At 42.3% G+C, this 19,394-nt stretch overlaps 2 protein-coding genes across 3 annotated transcripts in view; one reads left to right on the top strand and one right to left on the bottom strand.

Moving 5' to 3' along the window:
- Positions 1–5,957, bottom strand: part of cdk15 (cyclin-dependent kinase 15) — a 68,576-nt gene extending 62,619 nt beyond the window's left edge. The window contains exon 1 of the mRNA XM_030074750.1: positions 5,762–5,957. Within this exon, the coding sequence (XP_029930610.1) occupies positions 5,762–5,807 (46 nt within the window). The 5' untranslated portion in view covers positions 5,808–5,957. The remainder of the gene's footprint in view (positions 1–5,761) is intronic.
- Positions 5,958–8,331: 2,374 nt separating this feature from the next.
- als2b (alsin Rho guanine nucleotide exchange factor ALS2 b) overlaps positions 8,332–19,394 on the top strand; it is a 68,421-nt gene continuing 57,358 nt past the window's right edge. For both annotated transcript variants that reach the window (XM_030073196.1, XM_030073189.1), the window contains exons 1-5: positions 8,332–8,441; positions 10,402–10,516; positions 11,830–11,975; positions 12,966–13,951; positions 15,139–15,472. In XM_030073196.1, the coding sequence (XP_029929056.1) occupies positions 10,497–10,516; positions 11,830–11,975; positions 12,966–13,951; positions 15,139–15,472 (1,486 nt within the window). In that variant the 5' untranslated portion in view covers positions 8,332–8,441; positions 10,402–10,496. The remainder of the gene's footprint in view (positions 8,442–10,401; positions 10,517–11,829; positions 11,976–12,965; positions 13,952–15,138; positions 15,473–19,394) is intronic.

Raw genomic sequence — 19,394 nt, 5'->3', positions numbered from 1 at the left:
AAATCAGACCATAAGACAATTATTGATTAAAAAAAAGGTCATTATCAGCCCAATATTTATTGATATTTTATCAGTGTCGGGTACTTATGATACTTAATGCCCAGCTAGAGCTTAAAGATGATGGATACACTCCGAAAAATCATCTTAACAAGTCATTTAGTCTCATCTTCAGGCTTCAAATCTTGTTTTTTTCTTCATACAAGGTCAAAAATCTGCCAGTGGGATGACATAATCCCACTTGTTTCTGGAATTTTCTTGAATCAAGTGTCATTTTCTTGATCCTAGTGGGTTAATCTGCCTTATTCTGCCTTGTTTCAACAGATTTACACCAAAAAAAGTTGAAGAAAAACAAGATTATAACACTGAAGATGGGTGTTAAAATAGAGAAATCGAGTTGTGCAGCCGAGAGGGAATTTATCCCGACGTTAAAATCTGACTCTAGAGTGTGTCAAAGTGTCCTTGAGCAAGACACTGAACCCCTCACCGCTCCTGATGGACAGCATGGCACCTTGCATGGCAGCTTCCACCGTGTGTGTGTGTGTGTGTGAATGTGTGAATGTGACATTGTAAAGCGCTATAGAAAGGCAGTCCATTTACCAGTTAGGTCGGTGTGGCATGAAGGTGGAGGGATTTTTGATTCCTCTGATGGAGAGAAAGAGAGATTGCACTGAAATGTGTTTTGATCTCGTGACCCAGAACTAATGATTTACTGTAAATTTAAGCCCCGAGCAGATCAATACTCGGTGCTGCCTGACAGAAACTGTGAGTGAGCGCTGAAAAACTGCTCGCATCCTCGAAGGAGACGATCTGCTGTCGGTTTGTTGCCGAGTGGAGCGTGGCGAGAGATAAAAATCCAAGAGGCGAGAAACAGGATTCCTCACTTTTCCTCCTCCAGGTTTGAGAGCATCGAGTCGGGGGCAAAGGTCACCGTCCGCTCTCATCATCCGCCTCGGTCGATTTTCTGGGGTGTGACGTGTTGGATCTTTGGTCTCTGCAGCGTCTTTATCTCTGATGCTGAGCGACGTGCACTGACCCTAACCCAGGAGCCTGTGATCGGGCTCTTATTTTGAAAGCCTTCATTTCATCCTCTTCAAATTCAAATGTCTTCATTGATTTTTGCAGAAATGTACAATTACACCGGTGCTCAATATTCCAGACATAAAAACATAAAAACAAATAATTGCTAGTCTTTGTAAGTGATGCAGTATATTGGCACTTGATAAATAATAATAAAGGTAAAATAGGAACAGAGCAAAATGTAAAAATAACCAAATAAATAGGTAACTGCACAATAAAAATAAATAATTATATATATAAAAAAAACACATAAATACATAAAAATAAAGAAAATAAATCAAATTAAATAAGTTGGATTAAATGAAAAAAGAAAAAAAATGGTGAGTAAAAATTAAGAAATTAAATAAGTTCAATTAAATTAAGAAAAGAAAAAGCAAAATAATCATCATTAAAAAAAAATATTTTATACCTATTTAAATTTTTGGTGGTGGGGATTGCTTTTGCCATTTTTTTTTTTTTTTTTGTAATTTTATATTTACTTTTTACTTTTTAAAGTTAAATTTTCAGGTTATTTCTTGTTAATTTGCTCATCACCTCTTCCCCATGGATTGAATCTGCTCTGGTTTAGGGCCACTTTCCCAGTTTGACCAGTTTTCTAAAAGCAGCAGGGTTCTGAATTGTGACTGCAGGCCAAAAAAAAAAAAAAAAAAAAATGCACCAACCGCCGTTAAAGTCCACCTGCATTTGGCCGCTAACTAGTATTAATTTTCCTTCCCTGGCATGGGCCGGTGTCAGACAGCCCGGCCGCAGCGTGAACAGGTGCACACCGACGCCGGTCAACGCCCCACGCCGCTCCTGCGTGACTTATTCAGTGCAAAGTGCATGTCAAGCCCTCTGTCTCTCTCTCTGTGTGTGTGTCTCTTAGAAAAATAAACCTCAGCCTCTTAGGAAGAAAATATTGTTTTGATTAAAGCAGGGAAGCGCCTAATTTAAAAGATTGACACGTCTTTTGTTTTACCAAGACTGTGTTTGAGGATTTGTTGCATCGCAGTTGCATCATGAATCTTAAAGAGCGGATGATTGTGGAAATGACAGACAAATCCACAGCTCCTGCTCTTTTGTTATTAGATGCCAATGCTAATATATTATCCAGTTGTGACGACTCACTGTTCTTCCTATTTAAAAAAAAAAACGTCCTTGCGTCGCTTTTTTGATTTAGCTGCACTTTAACTTCATGCCATTTCTCTAAATCACTTGTCTAATATTCAGTGTTTGCAAGGTGTGATGGGAAATTGAGTTTCACTTTTCTCCACCATGCCATTTGTAGAAACACAGAATCACAGTCCAGCTGGTTAAGTGTGTTTCTGTGCACTGATGCTCAGTGGCTAAAATGTGAAATGCAAAAAATTGAGGTGACTTATAAAAGAAAATGTGCGATTTCACGTCCAACTGGGCTGCCTCATGCTGATGCACGTCTCTGTTCTGTTACAAAAACAGGATTACAGACTGGAAAACTGCAATGTGATGAGTTTATGAAATCCCACAATTCTCAATACCCAATTCAATATAACATAAACAATAATCCCATGCAGCACACACACAAAAAGCTCCATCTTTAAATGTCATTTAGTCAAAGATATTTGGTGTTGAAATCTTGTTTTTCTTCAAAGAAGGTAAAAAAAATCTGCCAGTGGGATGAGATAATCCCACTGGCAGAGTATAAATATGTTGAAATAAGACAGAATAAGAGAGATCAGCCCACTAGGATCAAGAAAAAGACACTTAATTAAAAAAACAAGTAGGATTATCTCATCCCACTGACAGATTAATTTTTACGTTGTTTGAAGAGTGAATATTACACAGAATGCAAGATTTGCCACAATCCAGTCAGTGGCATCTCAAAAATAACTCGCACTGCAAAAATCTCCATCTTAGTCTTCCACTGAGCCTTAAAAATCTTAATCTTAAAATAAAGCGGGTAGATCTGCCAGTGGGATGAGATAATCCCACTTGTTTCCAATGCTGTTTCACTTGTTTCAGGAATGAAAGATGAAACACATTTCAATGCAATCCCTTTTTCTCCATTAGAGGAATCAAAAATCCTTCTACCTTCATGCTGCACCAAACTAACAGAGTCAGATTTTAATGTTGGAATAAATTCTCTCAAGACTGCAAACAAATATGTGTTAACAAAACCCATCTTCAGTGCTGAAATCTTGTTTTTTTCTCAAAACAAGGTAAAAAATCTGACGATGGGGTGAGATAATCCAGCTTGTCTCCAGTGCAGTCACTAGTCACTAGTTTCAGGATTTTTTTTTTCTGTTAACAAGTCTAAATCAAGGCAGATTAAGGCAGATCAGCCAATAGGATCAACAAAATGACACTTGATTTCAAGAATATTCTGGAAACAAGTCAATCAGCATTGGAAACAAGTGGGATTATCTCAACCCACTGGTGGATTTTTTTTTACCTTGTTGGAAGAGAAACGAGATTTTTAACACCGAAGATGAGGCGAAATGACTTTGCATGGCTCAGTCCAAACTGAGAATGAGTGCAGGGGCAGCAGCTCTGGGTGACTCATTAGCCGAGGAAATCAGGGTGAGAGTGTGTGTGTGTGTGTGTGTGTGTGTGTGTGTGTGTATGTGTGTGTGTGTCGTCCGCTTAGCGAGCAAAACTCCCTCTGTACTCAGCAGCTCCTCGCTCGGCCCAAGCAGCATCGCAGCTGAAGCGTGCCGTTTTTTGCCAATTAGGCCAAAGTAAGTGACAGTCACTGAACCCCCCCCCTCCCAGCACACACACACACACACACACACACACACACAAACACACACCTCTGCTCCCTCAGCACAGCGTGACATTTTGCTCCTAACAAGGTGTTAGCTGCTGTTGGATGTTGTTATGCCGGCAACCAGCCACAAGTTACAGGCATGAATTTCCACATGTGAGGCACTTTTTAAAGTCTTCCCTCAAACCCAGGAGGCCAGGGCTTTTATTTTGAAACATCTCATTATTATTATTATTATTTTTAACCCCCGTGCACAAAATTCTCATTATTTCTTCTCACAAATATTCTAAAATTCACTACCTTGGCCTGTGAAGACATGATTGTTTTTGTTGTAAATATGCGTACACACTTAATCAGCTCCACCTGCACAATCTAATCTAATCTAATCCAACTGTTGTGCCATAAAGTTTCATTTCTTGCTGCCTGTAATGCTCAGCTTGTCTTGTTGTCACAGTAATAGAGGTGTTCATTCACTTCTATGTTTGGCATTGAGCTCATAGTTAGTGCTGCTGTTGGACTGGACTGCATTTTACTGACAGCTGTTTCCACTATTCTGTCCCACTTCATGTTTATCAATAGGTGAGGACAAAAAATCAGAAACACCTCTCAATATAATGCAGTCCAGTACAAGACCTCTGCAAACTACAACCTCAGTAATAAACACAGAATTAAATTTACACATTCTCCAACAAAAACGGAACATTATTTGCTCTCTTAAAAGGTAGAATTTATGGCAGAGCTGTGTATCTAATAAAATATCCACAATAAAATTGAAATAATCAATTTTTTTATGAGTTTGTCTTGACATTTTGTCCCATCCAACAACAAAAAAAAAAACCTCCCTCGGTCAAAGAGGCATTTAAAAAAAAAAAAAAAATGTGAACGAAATAAAGGGAATTTTGCTCTTATTGTTGTATAAAATTGTCAAAATAGAAAACTGCTCCTGGGCTCAGAGGGTTGATCGGTTCAATATTAAAGGGGAAATCCAACCACTTTCATACGCTGTGGTGTTCGTTGATGTAGCTCCGTTAGTTACTGTTTTAGGTGAGCCTGCTTTCGCGTTATTAATCGGTCTTGTCTGGTTCTATATCAGGTTGTGATTGCCGACATTTTGCAGAATGTCTTTGAACAAACTCTGCAGAATGAGCTTGAACTTGTTGCAGTGAGCTACATTTAAATGCTTAAATTGTAAGAGTAAGACAGCGAAAATTTTTCCAGGTGAGGCCGCAACATAACCGGTCTCGCTGTTGCGTTGCATGCCAGTCTGTCGGGTCTGCAGCGTTGCATTGTGGTCTACGTGCCGCTCCTACGATGGATTTCTTCGCTGCAAAACGGCGGCTCCGGAAAGACGAGGGCCTCGATTTTCGATTGTGAGGCACTGACGCCCAAGCCGTTTTAGATCGCCGAAACATTTTCTGATGTCAAACTCCATATGTGCATATGACACAGCATCAACAACCAATTATCCACTTATTATTAACAGGAATATGAAAAATACACCATAAACAAGCAGCAAAATGGACCCAGAAACACAAGATAAACCACCAGTAGCGCCAGTTTTTAAGTGTCTATGTGTTTCATGTTGGGTTTTCCCTTTAAAGTCAGATTCCTCGCCCATGCAAGGGTACGTTAAAGTTAATCCTGATGCGGCTGTGCTCTTGTTGGTGTATATTTATTTATTTATTTATTTATTTATTTATCATGCAGCAGGTTATGTCTGTTTTCCATACAGCTGCTTCTGCAGGTTGCTGTTGATGCTCGGGATTGCGTTTGTGTGTGTCAGCGCTGCAAACAGAAACCCATTCAATCGCACACAAGATCACAAGTCCACTCTCCGCTGCTGGTGACTCTGTGTGTGTGTGTGTGTGTGTGTCACCTGCCCCGGTCAAACACCACAATCAACAACCTACAGCGGCATGCAGGGGGTCAGGAGGAGGGGAGGAAGGTGGTGTTTCTTACCTAAACGGTGGAAAGCCTCGGTGGCGGCGTGGCGTAGGTTCTGCATGTCTCCCCCTCTGTCCTGTCCTGTCCTGTCCTGTCCTGTCCTGGCCTGGCCTGTCCTCTGAGTGTGTGTGTGTGTGTGTGTGTGTGTGGAGATCCACTAGGAGCCCGGCATCCTCAGCGCGGCTCGGGACGAAGCCTCAGCATCAGCATCAGCATCAGCAACAGAAGAAGAGGCAGAGACGCTGCTCCCCAGAGCGCTGACACCCGCTGGCTCCTCGCTCTCCTGCCATCAACAAGCTGAGGGGGGGGTGGAGGGGTGGAGAGGGGGGGCGGCTCAGTGGACGACACACTTGTTTATTTATTTCTGATGGTTTTATCCCCTGTCTCTCTCTTGTTCCGTCCTCCCCCTCCTCTGTCCTTTCGCCTGAAGCTGTTCTTCCCTTGCTCTGTCTCTCTATCTCTGTTTTCCTCTCTCTCTCTCTCTCCTCTCTTATGGAATCACTCCCTCCCTCCCTCCCTCCCTCCTCTCTAACTCCTTCCTTCCCTCGCTCCTTCCCGCAGTGACCACTATTGCCTGGGACTCGACCAATCAGAGCTGTCAGACAAGCGCCACCAGCCAATAGGGAGCGAGTTGCATGAGCCGAGGCTGCTGGAAGTGTGTTTTGAACAGCAGGCGCATCCAAGTACCTCACTGTGTGTGTGTGTGTATGTGTGTGTGTGTGTGTGTGTGTTTTTGTAAATGGGCTCCAGAGGGCACAAGAGAGTTGTTTACCTTCTACATTGTATTATACCTACCGGGGTTTTGCAGGCGTCAACACACACACGCACCCCTTTTTTGTGAGGTTTTGTTGGCAATTTCTTTCACTGGGGAAAAGCGTTCCCCGGGGGATTTAGCTGAGTTTAGTTTGTGTATTTGCAGAAGCGATATAAAGCAACAGCAAAGCAGTGATAATATATAGAAAAAACACTCCATGCAAGTGTGATACCAAAAAAAAAAACAAAAAAAAAAAAACCTTGGGGGCTGAGAAAAGTGTATCACAGATGAAGAAAGGAAAAACAAGCAGAAGTGAAGATGAGGCTGAATGACAATCAACCAAACACAGAGGTAAAATGTGCAAAAACATCCGATAGACAAGGAAGACAAATACAGTGCAACTTTAAATGCACCTAAATGTGTATATTATAAAGAAAACAAACAAAAGAGCCTATTTAAATGTGAATTTCTTCATGAATATTCACTATTATGCACCAGGGCTCAATGGTGACAGTGCAGGCTGATTAATTTGCAGCTAGAAAGGCCTGCAGAGTAAAATAGATCATAATGGCATCACAGGAATTAGACCATTTAATAGTATAAAGTAGATTTTACAGTATCTGATGCATTTAGCCTTTGTATTTTCTTTAAAACAAAGCTAAGGCCATTACTTTAATATATTCTAAGGTTTACACAGGGAATTAGATTTATTTAAACTGTCAAATGTATAATTAAACAAGGGAAGCTCATTATTCAGGTCACAAGTATTGCGTAAATACAGGAGCATGGCGGTTCAATGTAAATGTGAGTTTAATTAATTGTGCAGAGGTGTAAATTTGTACATACCCAATTTAAATAGAGTGTATTCATGTATTCAGTGGCCTTTATTGCAGTGAAAGGCTTGTTTTCCGTTGTATTTGTGGCGCTCAGTCACATGAATCGCTGCTCAGCTGGTTACATGAGAAAATAACGTAATGTGTTTTGTTAGGGGACCGGACGCATTCGCTTTCTCTCCGTTTTGAGTCTTGTCGCTTTCCGTAGATCCTGTCAGCGCCACACAGCACCAGCTGAGCGTCATCTGAGAGAGGGGAAAAGCGAAGAGCTCTCACTCTGTATGGCACTTCCGTGTACTGCATCGCCAGCTCAAGCAGGGGATGTCTTGAGCTTTTGGCCAGGGTTTTAGTGTCAAACATGAATATCTTTTTTCAGGATGAGGGAAATAAAACTATTATAAATCAAGAGTAAATATTACTATAGCAATAATAATTATTATTTTATATTTATTTTATTATTTGTGTTTTAATCCCTCTTCTGCTGTACTTGTCTATTCTATTTCTTATTTCTTATTTATCCCTCCTTATGCATGGTAGTATCTTCATAATATCGTTGTATTTTCATTGTGTTGTTAAGCACCTTGTATTGCAGTTTTGTACGAAAGGTGCTGTATAAATGAAATGTGATTTAATATGATTTGATTCATTATGAGTGTTGAAAACAAAAGAAAGTGAGTTAACAGCAATCACAGCAATATGATTGCAACTCATTTCCTTGTAAGAATTTACGATCATGGTCTTTAATCTTTGGTTTTTCTGAGGATTTTCTGGAATTTATGGACAAAATTCATTGAAAGTCAACACACACAAGCCACTGGAACAAACAAACAAACACACAAACAAATATGTATATCATTATGAACAGCCATATCTCTCCTCCATTCTTTAAATATTTTTAATCTACAGCGGGAGAACGCATGCGCGAGTGTGAACGCCCACTTTTGCTAGTTGTCGCCACCGAGTGAGTCCTCTTCTCCATAGGCGATCTTTGCCTTGAGCGGCGCCTCTCTGTCAACATTAGGAGATGAATAACAGCCAGCGGCGTCTAGCGAGCCAGTGAGCGGATGTGTCTGCGACTTACCTCTCCTCGTGCTCACCTCACAGACAGGTGAGTGCAGCCAGCTGGACGGAAAGTGGCTTTATATCTAACAAGATAAAGGAGAGGACACCTGTAGCTCGGAGCTAGCCACTCGGCTCGTTAGCTGGGTTGGTTAGCTAGCTAGGCTAATGGTAAACTGTTATTCCGAGGCGAAGATTTACGGTTTAGTAGAGCCAGTGGACGTGTGGTGGGCTGGAAACCCTTCACACACATTATTTATTGTACTTAATAATAATTTGGTTTCCTAGCAGGTGTTTATTAGCCATCTGGTGGGGTATTTGTGGCATTAGCTTGCTAGTTAGTACAGCATTCAACCTGTTTTTTGTTGTGTAAATTTGTGTTTGGGAGCAGTTTGCCCTCATGACGCAGGTGGCCGTGTTGGTAAACAAACAGTAGAAAGTCAATAAGAGGTGTGTTTACACTATCACATAGATAGATAGATAGATAGATAGATAGATACTTTATTCATCCCGCAGGAAATTCGCAGTTTTTCAGCAGTATCCACAGATTACAGATTAAATAAATCAATAAAAAAAGATTAAAAAAAAATAAAAAAATAAATAAGAATAAGATCTAAGTACAACCCAGTGTGCAAAAAGCAATGTGCAAAAAAAAAAACAAAAAAAAAAAAACATCACGATACTTGGGTGCTGATTCGATATGTATCGCGATTCAGTATTAAGAGTTATGGCGATTTTGTTTTTTGAAGCATCCTCTACTTTGTGGCTGTAAAGTTTCATGAGGCTGTGATTATCATAAAGGTCACAGTGGATTTATACAGTGATGCCAAGTTTCAAAAAAAGGGTCACACTACAATGAAGTGGCTCCTATGTGGGTTAACATACACTACTCACAAAAAATTAGGGATATTTGGCTTTTGGGTGAAATTTATGGAAAATGTAAAAAGTTCACGCTACAGTGATATTATATCATGAAAGTAGGGCATTTAAGTAGAAGCATACACTGGTGATTTCCTCATCTCAAACAATTTCTTGAAACAAAAGCCAACAACAGTGGTGGATATACCACAACAAAAAATGTCAGTGTCAATTACTTGTCATGTGCCCTTGAGCATCAATTACAGCTTGACAGCGACGTCTCATGCTGTTCACAAGTCGACTTATTGTCTGCTGAGGCATGGCATCCCACTCTTCTTGAAGGGCGGCCCTCAGGACATTGAGGTTCTGGGGTACAGAGCTCCGAGCCTCTACACGGCGACTCAGCTGATCCCATAGGTTTTCTATGGGATTCAGGTCTGGAGAAAGTGCAGGCCACTCTATTTGAGGTACCCCAGTCTCCAGCAGCCGTTCCCTAATGATACGACCTCGATGAGCTGGAGCATCAAACACCTGATGTGAATTTTGCCGTTAAACTCCTTGTTAGAGAACAGCAACTTGTGCAAAAAGTACTGAAACACTGAACAGTTGGACATGTGCATTCAAAAGTTTACAGAAGGTCACATTAAGTTCACCTGGAAAGGTTATAATGCATTTTAGGTTCATCCTGAAATTTCACCCGAAAGCCGAATATCCCTAACTTTTTGTGAGTAGTGTAATCACATATGAATCAGCTGTTTAGGCCCCAGTCTGCACAAAAACACCATTTTACAACAGGCGAAAATAAGTAAGACATTTGGACTGCATGGTTTGTGGCCCAAACTGCATGGGATTAGCATAAGGTGGGCAGGTCTGCAAAGGGGAGAGCCGTCAAACCCATTTTCATTCAGAGATCTGGAGGTCAGAGGTCAAGGGATCCTGCAGAAAATGCCATATTTTCCGTCGCTGAAATGTTGATTAACTTTGCAGTGATATTTAATCACCTCGACGGCAACCTTGCATGACATGCTTGGTACCGTCGGATTCCTTAGATCGTCTACTATGATAGGAATGTTTTTCGTATGTGTTATTTTTAAACTACGAGATATCAGCTGGACTTCATGAAGCCCTCTCATTGGTCGTTTGGATCACAGGTTTCCACTAAGCACCGGAGGAGGGACAGCATCACCAGCCCTGACACCACGACGACGACGTCAACGACGATGATGGTGATGAATAAATCAAACTGATGGACCCCCAGAGGAAGAGGTGGGTGCTAACAGAGAGGCTCGGTGTGTGTGTATGTGTGTGTGTGAGATTTCCACCCAGGCTGCTGTGATCACCATGTGATTTGTGGTCGCTGGACTTGCACTCACTTCTGCATTCACATCCACAAAACGTCTGTTGTGTGGATGGGACCGCCTCGGGAGGAGAGGGGAGGAAGATAACACGGCTCCGAACAAATGCTGCCAGTTTGGAGACTCCGGCGGCGGCTTTTTGCAACCAACCGTCACTGGTAGCTAGATTTTTCTCTGTTCTTGAAACCTGTTTGTCTGGTAAACTGGTGGCAGAGGCGTGAGGCTTTGATGTCTCCCAGCTGCCGGAGCCCGGAGAGAAAGTCAGGTGGTTTCCTCTGCTGCTTTCAGTTTTGCCCTCAACCAGTCTCAGGGAACTTTGAATTTTTCTTGTTATAAAGTGCCGCTTCACATCATCTGTTTGTCTTTTTTTTGTGTTTTTGATAAGGTTAGACTGATAGCCTTTTTTTTTATATATATTTATTTTGCACTGAAGCCACCAATATTCTTTATCTTTAAATTTGTACATTTTCATGTCAGAAAATGTGAGGGATTTGGCATTGGCTCCTTAATTTTTTTTTTTTTTTTTTTTTTTTTTTTTTATCATAGCACAACATTGAAGCTCATAGAAGTCATTTAATGCACGAGTAGTATTAATGCACATATTTTTTACTTTTTGTTTGTACAAATTGCAAAATAAAATACACATATTTTAATATTTCCTATTTCTTTTTCTATTTCTTGTAATTTCACTTGTGGTTATGATTTATTCTTCTTTTGAGAATTTGAGCAGCTGCAACTGACCCAATTTTCCCTCGGGGATCAATAAAGTGATTCTGATTATGAAACCCAGACTAATTTTTTTTTTTTTTCAAAGTTTAGCAGCTCTTTGAGGCAAGTTGATCTCTTCCCTATTCCTATTCAGCGGTAGGGAAACTCAGCGATGCACTACTGCTTTTTAAAATGAAGAATAGATTTTTTTCAGGAACATGAGTGAATAATTAAACAGATAAGTAAGCAACAAGTGCAACATAAACTAAATGTTTTGACCGTGATAATCACAATAATGCCATAATAGTAACACAATAAGATACAGTAAAAAAACAAGATAATAACAAAAGAACAAAAAAAATCATAAAATAAAAGTAATATAATACAATACAAATTAACAACATAACAGTTTGATGTGAGTCTGTTAGTCTGATGCTGATGTTTTTGGTGTTGCCTGTTGACTCTGTGTGTGTGTGTGTGTGTGTGTGTGTGTGTGTGTGTGTGTGTGTGTTCCAGCTCTGAGGATGACGGCGGTGGCGAGCGAGGCCTGCTCCACACCTGGAGGGGCTACTCCTGCAGCGTCACCCCGGAGAGGCTGCTGCTCCCCCGGCCCGTCCTGCAGGCAGCGCTGGGCGCCCGGCATGGAGTCCTGCTGGTGGAAGGTGAGGCTGGTTTGTCCATTTTGGCTCTTTGTTAAAAAAACAGGATCTGGTCCAGCTCATGTTGGCTGCCTTCAATGTGATGGAAGTGGTGCTGCTTGTTTGGCTGCGTATTTATGGTGTAATTGCTCAATATTTCTTTCTGGTGATGGAAATATTTTAACCTGAACTCAGTCGAATGTATCCTTGTATCTCCAAAATGTTGCATGATCATTGTGACTTTTAGAGTCTGTGTAAATGGTTTTTGAAAATGTTTCATAAACCCAACGGCGGTGCAAATTTCCCCTTGTTACAGAGGAGCATGAAATCCTTCATTAGTTTTGGTATTATTATTAGTAACTTTAGTTTTAGTGTGTGTGGTGGTCTGACTTTTCTTACAAAAAAAAAAGACTAAAATGCTTGTTTTTTTTCCTCATGACTTCAACAGTTGGTTGAAAAATTTGTTGAAGTATTGAAACCATGATATATGATCGAAATCATGACCAAGAACACAGTATAGTTTTTTAAAAAACACAAAATGTGTGACCAAACAATATGGTAAATCCAGTTTTGTGGAGCTACCGAGACACTCTGGGCTACAAATTGTCTTCAGATGTAAGAAAACAGGTTTATTTATGCACCTGACCCAATTTCCCTCGGGGATCAAGTGATATTATATTTATTTACACAACCCAACAAAAAAATGTCACTGATATTTTAATCGTAAGTCATCACAATTTTCATTTTCAGTGAAAATGAAAGTTGTGGCAAAATGATCATTCCCACAAATTGTGCATCATTTTGCAGTAGCAGCATTTATCAAGTAATTGCAATATGTTTTTTTATCACATATCACTCTGCCCTACCATGAACATTAAAATATTTTGCTACTGACAACATAAAGGCTTTCAAAAAACGTCCAGTAGCCCTGCATTGTTCTGTGTCTGTTTTTACTTCTGCTTTGTGTTGCTGTTCCTCTTTGATGATGTCGTTGTGGTTGTGGCGTCCGTCCAGGTGGGCAGGTGTACAGCTTCGGTGAGTTGCCATGGAAGCAGAGCCAGGCGCCCGAGCTGGCCAAGCCCGTCCTGGAAAGCGCTCTCAGCGGCCAGCGCGTGGTCGCCGTGGCGGCCGGAAGCTTCCACAGCGGGGCGGTGACGGAGGACGGCGGCGTCCACATGTGGGGGGAGAACGCCGCGGGGCAGTGCGGCCTGGCGGGCCTGAGCACCGTGCCCAACCCGACCCCGGTGGCGGTGCTGGACTCCGGCAGCAGCCCCCCGCAGACGGTGCCCGTCCTGGAGCTGGCGTGCGGCGATCAGCACACTTTGGCCCTCTCTGCCCAGCGGGAGGTGTGGGCCTGGGGCAGCGGCTGCCAGCTGGGCCTCAACGCCAATGTCGTCCTCGTGTGGAAGCCGCAGAAGGTGGAGCACTTGGCGGGCAGGTATGTGCTCCAGATAGCCTGCGGCGCCACCCACAGCCTGGCCCTGGTGCGCTGCCTGGGCCCCCAGGACGCCCAGCGGCCCCCTCAGGACAAATGTGGACACTGTCACCAGCTGCTTTACACCATGACCGACAAAGAGGACCACGTCATCATCTCGGACAGACACTGCTGCCCCCTCGGGGTGGAGGTGACGGAGGGCGAGGCCAGGCTGGAGGCGCCGAGCTCCACCCAGGGGCTCCGGACATCCCCGTCAGAGCCCATCCTCCCCTCCCACACCTCTGCACCCAGCCAGGCCACAGCCCCCGCCTCCTCCCCGGCCCCTGCTACAGGCAGCGACCCCTCCCACCCCGAAGTCCAGGTGAAAGGAGAGTCGGGGGAGTCGGGCCTGGCTAACGGGGAGCTGCCTGCCTCAGACTCTGACCCCTCCGCTCAGCACAGGGGGGTCAAGAGCTCGCCCTACCCCGACGAGCAGGCTGTCAAAGACTACCTGAAGAGATTATCTGACCACACTATGGCAGAGCAGACGGCCAAGACAGCAGCTGGAGGACTGCACACGTTACTGGTGAGTTGTTCAGACAGTTAGCTTTGACAGCAAAATACCAGCAACAAATTGCACCCCTTGCTGTAGCGTCTTGTTTGGTGGTGAGATATGGATTGTTTCTCAGCCTCTGCTTGAGGGTGAAAAAACCGCCAGTCCTTATTGTGTAATCAGTTTAAATATAATGAAAGGTGTTCCTCAACATTTCACGCAGGCTGGAGGGCTTAAAGGCAGTTCCTCTCATTAAAAAAAAAAGAAAAAGAAAAAAAGGAATTGGTATAGTCTTTATGGTAATTGCGATCGTTCTTCAAATAATTGCTCACCCTAGAGGAGATAATGTCGCAGCTCATTGCTATGCAGAGCCAGAGGACGCGCTGTCAGACACATTAATGTCTTTGCAATAATTCAGCTTGAAATCATACATTTTTAGTGAGGCTGGAAATAAAAAGGTCCTTTGCATTTCTGTAGGTTGCTTTTTAATAGACTCTGTATCCTGCTTTTGCCAGTGTCTAGGAAAGTGCACAGGATTTTACCAGTGTGTGTTTTTGAAGGCTGATACCTCTATTTTTGTTTTGAAGCTGTCAGTAGCTCATATTTTTTTTCCATGACAAAAAATAAGAGGGATTCAGTATCTCTCCTCATTTGATTTTATTGGTGTTAGGGTGGAAAAGCCCCTGAAAACAGCATTTAGACACTAAAACTCACCTCTTGAAACTAATGAAATTAATTAGTATTACTTATTATTCCGTATGTACGGCTACACAGTATGGACACACATCTTGATAGCAATGTGATATATGATATGACTATGGGTTCACACTCATTTGAAATGTTAAATGTAGCAACAGTGAAAATTAAATGAAAATTAACATCATAATAATACCAAAAGCCCTGAATTTGACATCGTCCATATTGTTGCCCTTTACGATTTTAATATCTCACATGTTCATATCTAGATAGCGATACGATAACAATATATCGTTCAGCCCTAGTATACTGGTATTGAATTATATTAAATATATTAGGCCTTAAGATAAAGACGGCATTGGCAGAAAACACAGTTCAGTGAAAAGGATGAAAAAATAAAACATGCAAACAGTGTGAACGTCATCACAGGCTGTTAATATGTAGTTTTGGTCTTTATTGATTTTCATTTGACCTGATCCAGTGTGTGTGTGTGTGTGTGTGTGTGTGTGTGTGTGTGTCTCCAGCCCTCTGCCTCGTCCACCCACCCCGCCTCCGCCCTCAACAGCCTGGTGGCCTCCTGTGCCTCGGCGGTGGGCGAGCGCGTCGCCTCCACCTACGAGGCCTTGTCCCTCCGCAAGATGATGAACTTCTACCTGCCCTCGGGCGGGGCCGCGGGCGGGGCGGGGCAGGGCGTCCCGGCCGTCTCCTCCTCCTCCGTCCTGGGCGAGGGCACCAAGGAGCGCGTCCGCCTGGAGGAGTCGATGCAGGGGAAGAAGAGCTCGAGCACGGGGGACATCCGCGAGGAGGAGGCCGAGGGTCTGCGGCGCCGCCTCTCTCTGCCGGGACTCCTCTCTCAGGGTAGATACGCTGTTCACCTCTTATCCTCCTCCTATTCTCTGCTGCGTAAGTACGCCTTGCGCACGTGCATGCTCCTGTCACTGTGTGTGTGTGTGTGTGTGTGTGGGCGCTTCGTCATCCAGCTTGCAAGCATGGCAAAGACTCGGGCTGCTTCAGGAACACCTCATTCATTACTCACTACTTCACCACTCGTCTGTTTTAATGCAAATGTAAATGAATGAAATATTATGTTTTCTACTGTGACAGGGTGTCTGCAGGTCTTTGAAAAGTCTTAAAATGTCTTACATGTCTTTTAATTTAGATAGATAGATAGATAGATAGATAGATATACTTTATTGATCCCAACCAGGGAAATTCTGGTGTTCCAGCAGCAACAGTAGAAACATATAATAAAGTTAAATAAAATAGATTAAAAGCTAAATATATACAATAAAGACTATAAAGGCTAAAAACTAAAAATATACAATAAGGGCTAACCTAAGGAAAAGAGATATGAGATGTGAAATATACATATGGAATGAATATGACAATATACAGATGGAATTGAAGTATATACATGATTGTATAGATAAGGAGAGTTAGTATGAAACCCCAAGAACCAAGAACCAAGAGCAGAACCCGACGCCCGGTACTGGGATTCAGGAACTAACCGACTTGATTCGACCTCTTAAGGAATCACCACTTCCCCTCCAGTCTGAAAAACAGTGTGAATGTATATTACCCTAGGATGTAATATATAGATAATAAATAATAAATAAACAGTTAAGGTGCTGAGTAGTGGAGTGCTGAGTAGTAATTTGGTAAAAGTAGGCCTTAAAAGTCATTAAACCATCTTAAATTTGAATTTGTGAAGTCTTAATTTCCACATAAACTTTTTTTTTCTTGCAAATTTCATTTATCCATTCCAACATCCTACACTTATAACCTGATGGAAAAATGCCCGTTGCAGATGAACCTAACTCACTTTGTACTTACTCTCATATTCATTGACATGCACACAAAGAAACCAGACGAGTTACTTTAGCATCTGCAGAGAGAAATCCATAAAAAAAATCCTGGGACTTCACTGGAGATCGATGTAAAAAAAAAAAAAAAAAAAAAAAAAAATCAACCATATTTCTACCTTAAACTGACCTGAGTACAAGACTGAATATATATAGTGCTTACCTTGAAACTTAGCTGCAATGCTCATATGATACTTTGACACCTGTAGGCACCCTGTGTAAGAATTTTTTACTGTAATTAAAAAACAAACAAACATATTAATGATGTATGAATACAGTTTCCAGGTAGTTTTTTCAGTGAATCTGTTACTCAGATCCTAACTGAGCTGTTTCCCAGCCAAAAAGAGTTTGTGTTGTCCCAGTGTTTCCTCCCATATGAGTGAATGGACCTCCAACGCACCGAAACACAAGGGAGCAGTTAGCGGTGAACGAGGCCTCGACCTCAGGCCAGGTGATCCCGTCTGAATGGCGGGCTTTGTTGCAAGTGAGATTAAAACGCAGCGCGCCACAGAGGAATGCAGCTCGATATTCAGCCGCTAACTTTGTTTAATCTGCTGCAAGGCCGCTCTCAGACCCTCGGCAGAGATATTAGCGAGGGCTTTTTCACCGATCAAGGGAAAAGTCTCAGCGCACAGAGGAGATTTAGCAGCTTTAAAACATTAGTGAAAATGTTTTGGGGTGTTGAGTGAGAGGGAGAGGAGGAGGGAAGGAGCGAGGAGAGAGCGATATGACAGTATGTCACTTTCACCCTCTCATTATAACGCTCCTCGCAGACAGTTTCAGGTCATTTGCTGTGAATTTCATCATCCGTTTTTCGACTCACCTTTGCTGGCTTTTTCCGAAGGTCGGGTTTTTAAGTCTGACAGACGAGGCTTGACGAGATCGGGAAATTGGACAAAAATACCAGAAAAATCTGGGGGAGATAAAAAAAAAAAAAAAGGCAAAACTCTTGTTAAGTGCAAAATCGTGTGACAACACTGAAAAAAACAACATGTTAGCAAGTCATTTAGTGTTTAAATCATATTTTTCTTCAAACAAGTTAAAAAAAAAAATCCACCTGTGGGATGAGATAATCCCACTAATCAACCATGCCATATTCTGCTTTATTTCAACAGGTTTATACTTGTTCTCAGAAAAATCTCTGAAAAAAAAGTGAAACTGCATTGGAAAGAAGAGGAATGATCTCATCCAACTGGCATTTTTTTTTTTTAACCTCGTTTGACGAAAAACAAGATTTTACCACCGAAGATGAGACAAAATGACTCGTTTAGTTTCGTTTTTTGCATTGAGTACATTTTATTGAGTCACCCAGCCGCCTTCAGCATGTGTCACCAACCCAAATTCTTCAGTCTGAGCCAACAAATCACAGCCGGGGAGCAATTTTTAGATTTGAAATGAGAGAATATGTTGGCTGCAGCTCTGAGGCGTCTTGAGCAGCTATTATTGAAGCGGCTATTATTGAAAATAAGGGAATGTTTTCCGCGTCGTGTGGCCGTTACAGGCCAAATACCCTCGACTCCCCTCGCTGTGTCCCTGTCCTGTCGGCAAACAGATGGCTCCTCCTTGGAGGGCATGAATGTGCATGTGTGTGTGAGTGCATGTGTGTGTGTTTTCTTTTACATGCACAAGGCAACTGTTCTGTCCAAGTGTAATCACAGTGGCGGGTATGTCACAGTATTTATGTAAAAAAGTTCCTGGGCCAGTTAATCCTCATAATTCAAAACTATTAACGTAATTAAAACTAAAAACCACACGTTTAGAGTTAAAAATCACCAAAACAGGACTCATTTGTGTCGCCAGTGTAACGGCAACTTTTAAATAAGGAATTTCAAGAGAAAAAAACAACATTAACTTTATGACTTTGCTGTTTAAACCGCTGTTTTAGATTCAGAAAGGGCCAGCAGGCCTCCAAGTGACCTGGCAAAGTGGCTGGTAAACTTTAGACAAACATTTTCCAGCTACAGCTAATATTTACCTGTGTTTGGTTTTGGCTGCGTTTGGCACTTTTCAGACTTGTGTGCTCCAGGCTGAGGTGGAAATCGAGATGGCTCGGGGCAAAAACGCCCTTGGAGGATATAAAACGCCCGTGAAATTAGAATTTACAAACACTCACGAATGCCTGTTGTTGTATTTCACCATGCCCACAGTGTTTTTTTATGTGTGTGTGTGCTTAGCTATCAAATATTCATGTTGACTGCTGTCCCCTGTGGCTGCCTCACTGCAGCCGGTGACAGGGCGAGTCTTTGCGGTGAGTTTTGGGACCAGAAAACAAGCGAGAGTGCAGCCCGAGGCGGCACAAACTGCAGCAACAAGTCAATCAATCGATGTGGACGAAAAGACGGACAAGTCCTCTGTCTGGGAGAGAAGTCTAAATGAATCTTAGTGGTGCTAATTGAGAGTGTATGTGATAATGTGCAATGTTAATTTATTATTTCATAGTTCAAATGAGAAGGAAAATCCAGAGCAGAGGTAAAAAGTGTGTTTCTTCCAGCGGCTCCCAGCCACTCAGTCCATATCAGCGCTCGCTCCGTCTGGTTTCTCTTCATTATCTTTCTGCATACTGAGAGCTTGTGTCACAGCAGTTGGCTCAGTGTGTGTGTGTGTGTGTGTGTGTGTGTGTGTGTGTGTGTGGATGTGCCTGCCTTTTGATAACACGTTGATTTTCTGTGTTGCACTTTGTACCGCAGATTCAGTGAGTTTCAGAAACTTCTGCACAGCCGCGGCTCCGGCTCGGCTTCTCATGAATCAAAATGCTGCCTGACGTGACAAAATATTTGCTTATTTTGTGCGTCCATACCGGCTGATAGCTAGTGTACTGTGAGATTCTTTTGTGCAGTTTGTGAAATTACCTCTCTGACTCACCTTACTCAACACTTGTTAAAAAAAAAAAAAAATCACCTGCCGAGAGAAATTAATAG

Source organism: Myripristis murdjan, chromosome 2, assembly GCF_902150065.1.
Source record: "Myripristis murdjan chromosome 2, fMyrMur1.1, whole genome shotgun sequence".
In the NCBI taxonomy this organism is placed as follows: Eukaryota; Metazoa; Chordata; class Actinopteri; order Holocentriformes; family Holocentridae; genus Myripristis; species Myripristis murdjan.
Note: the sequence above shows the minus strand (reverse complement) of the source record. Positions and strands in the feature narration are given on the sequence as shown.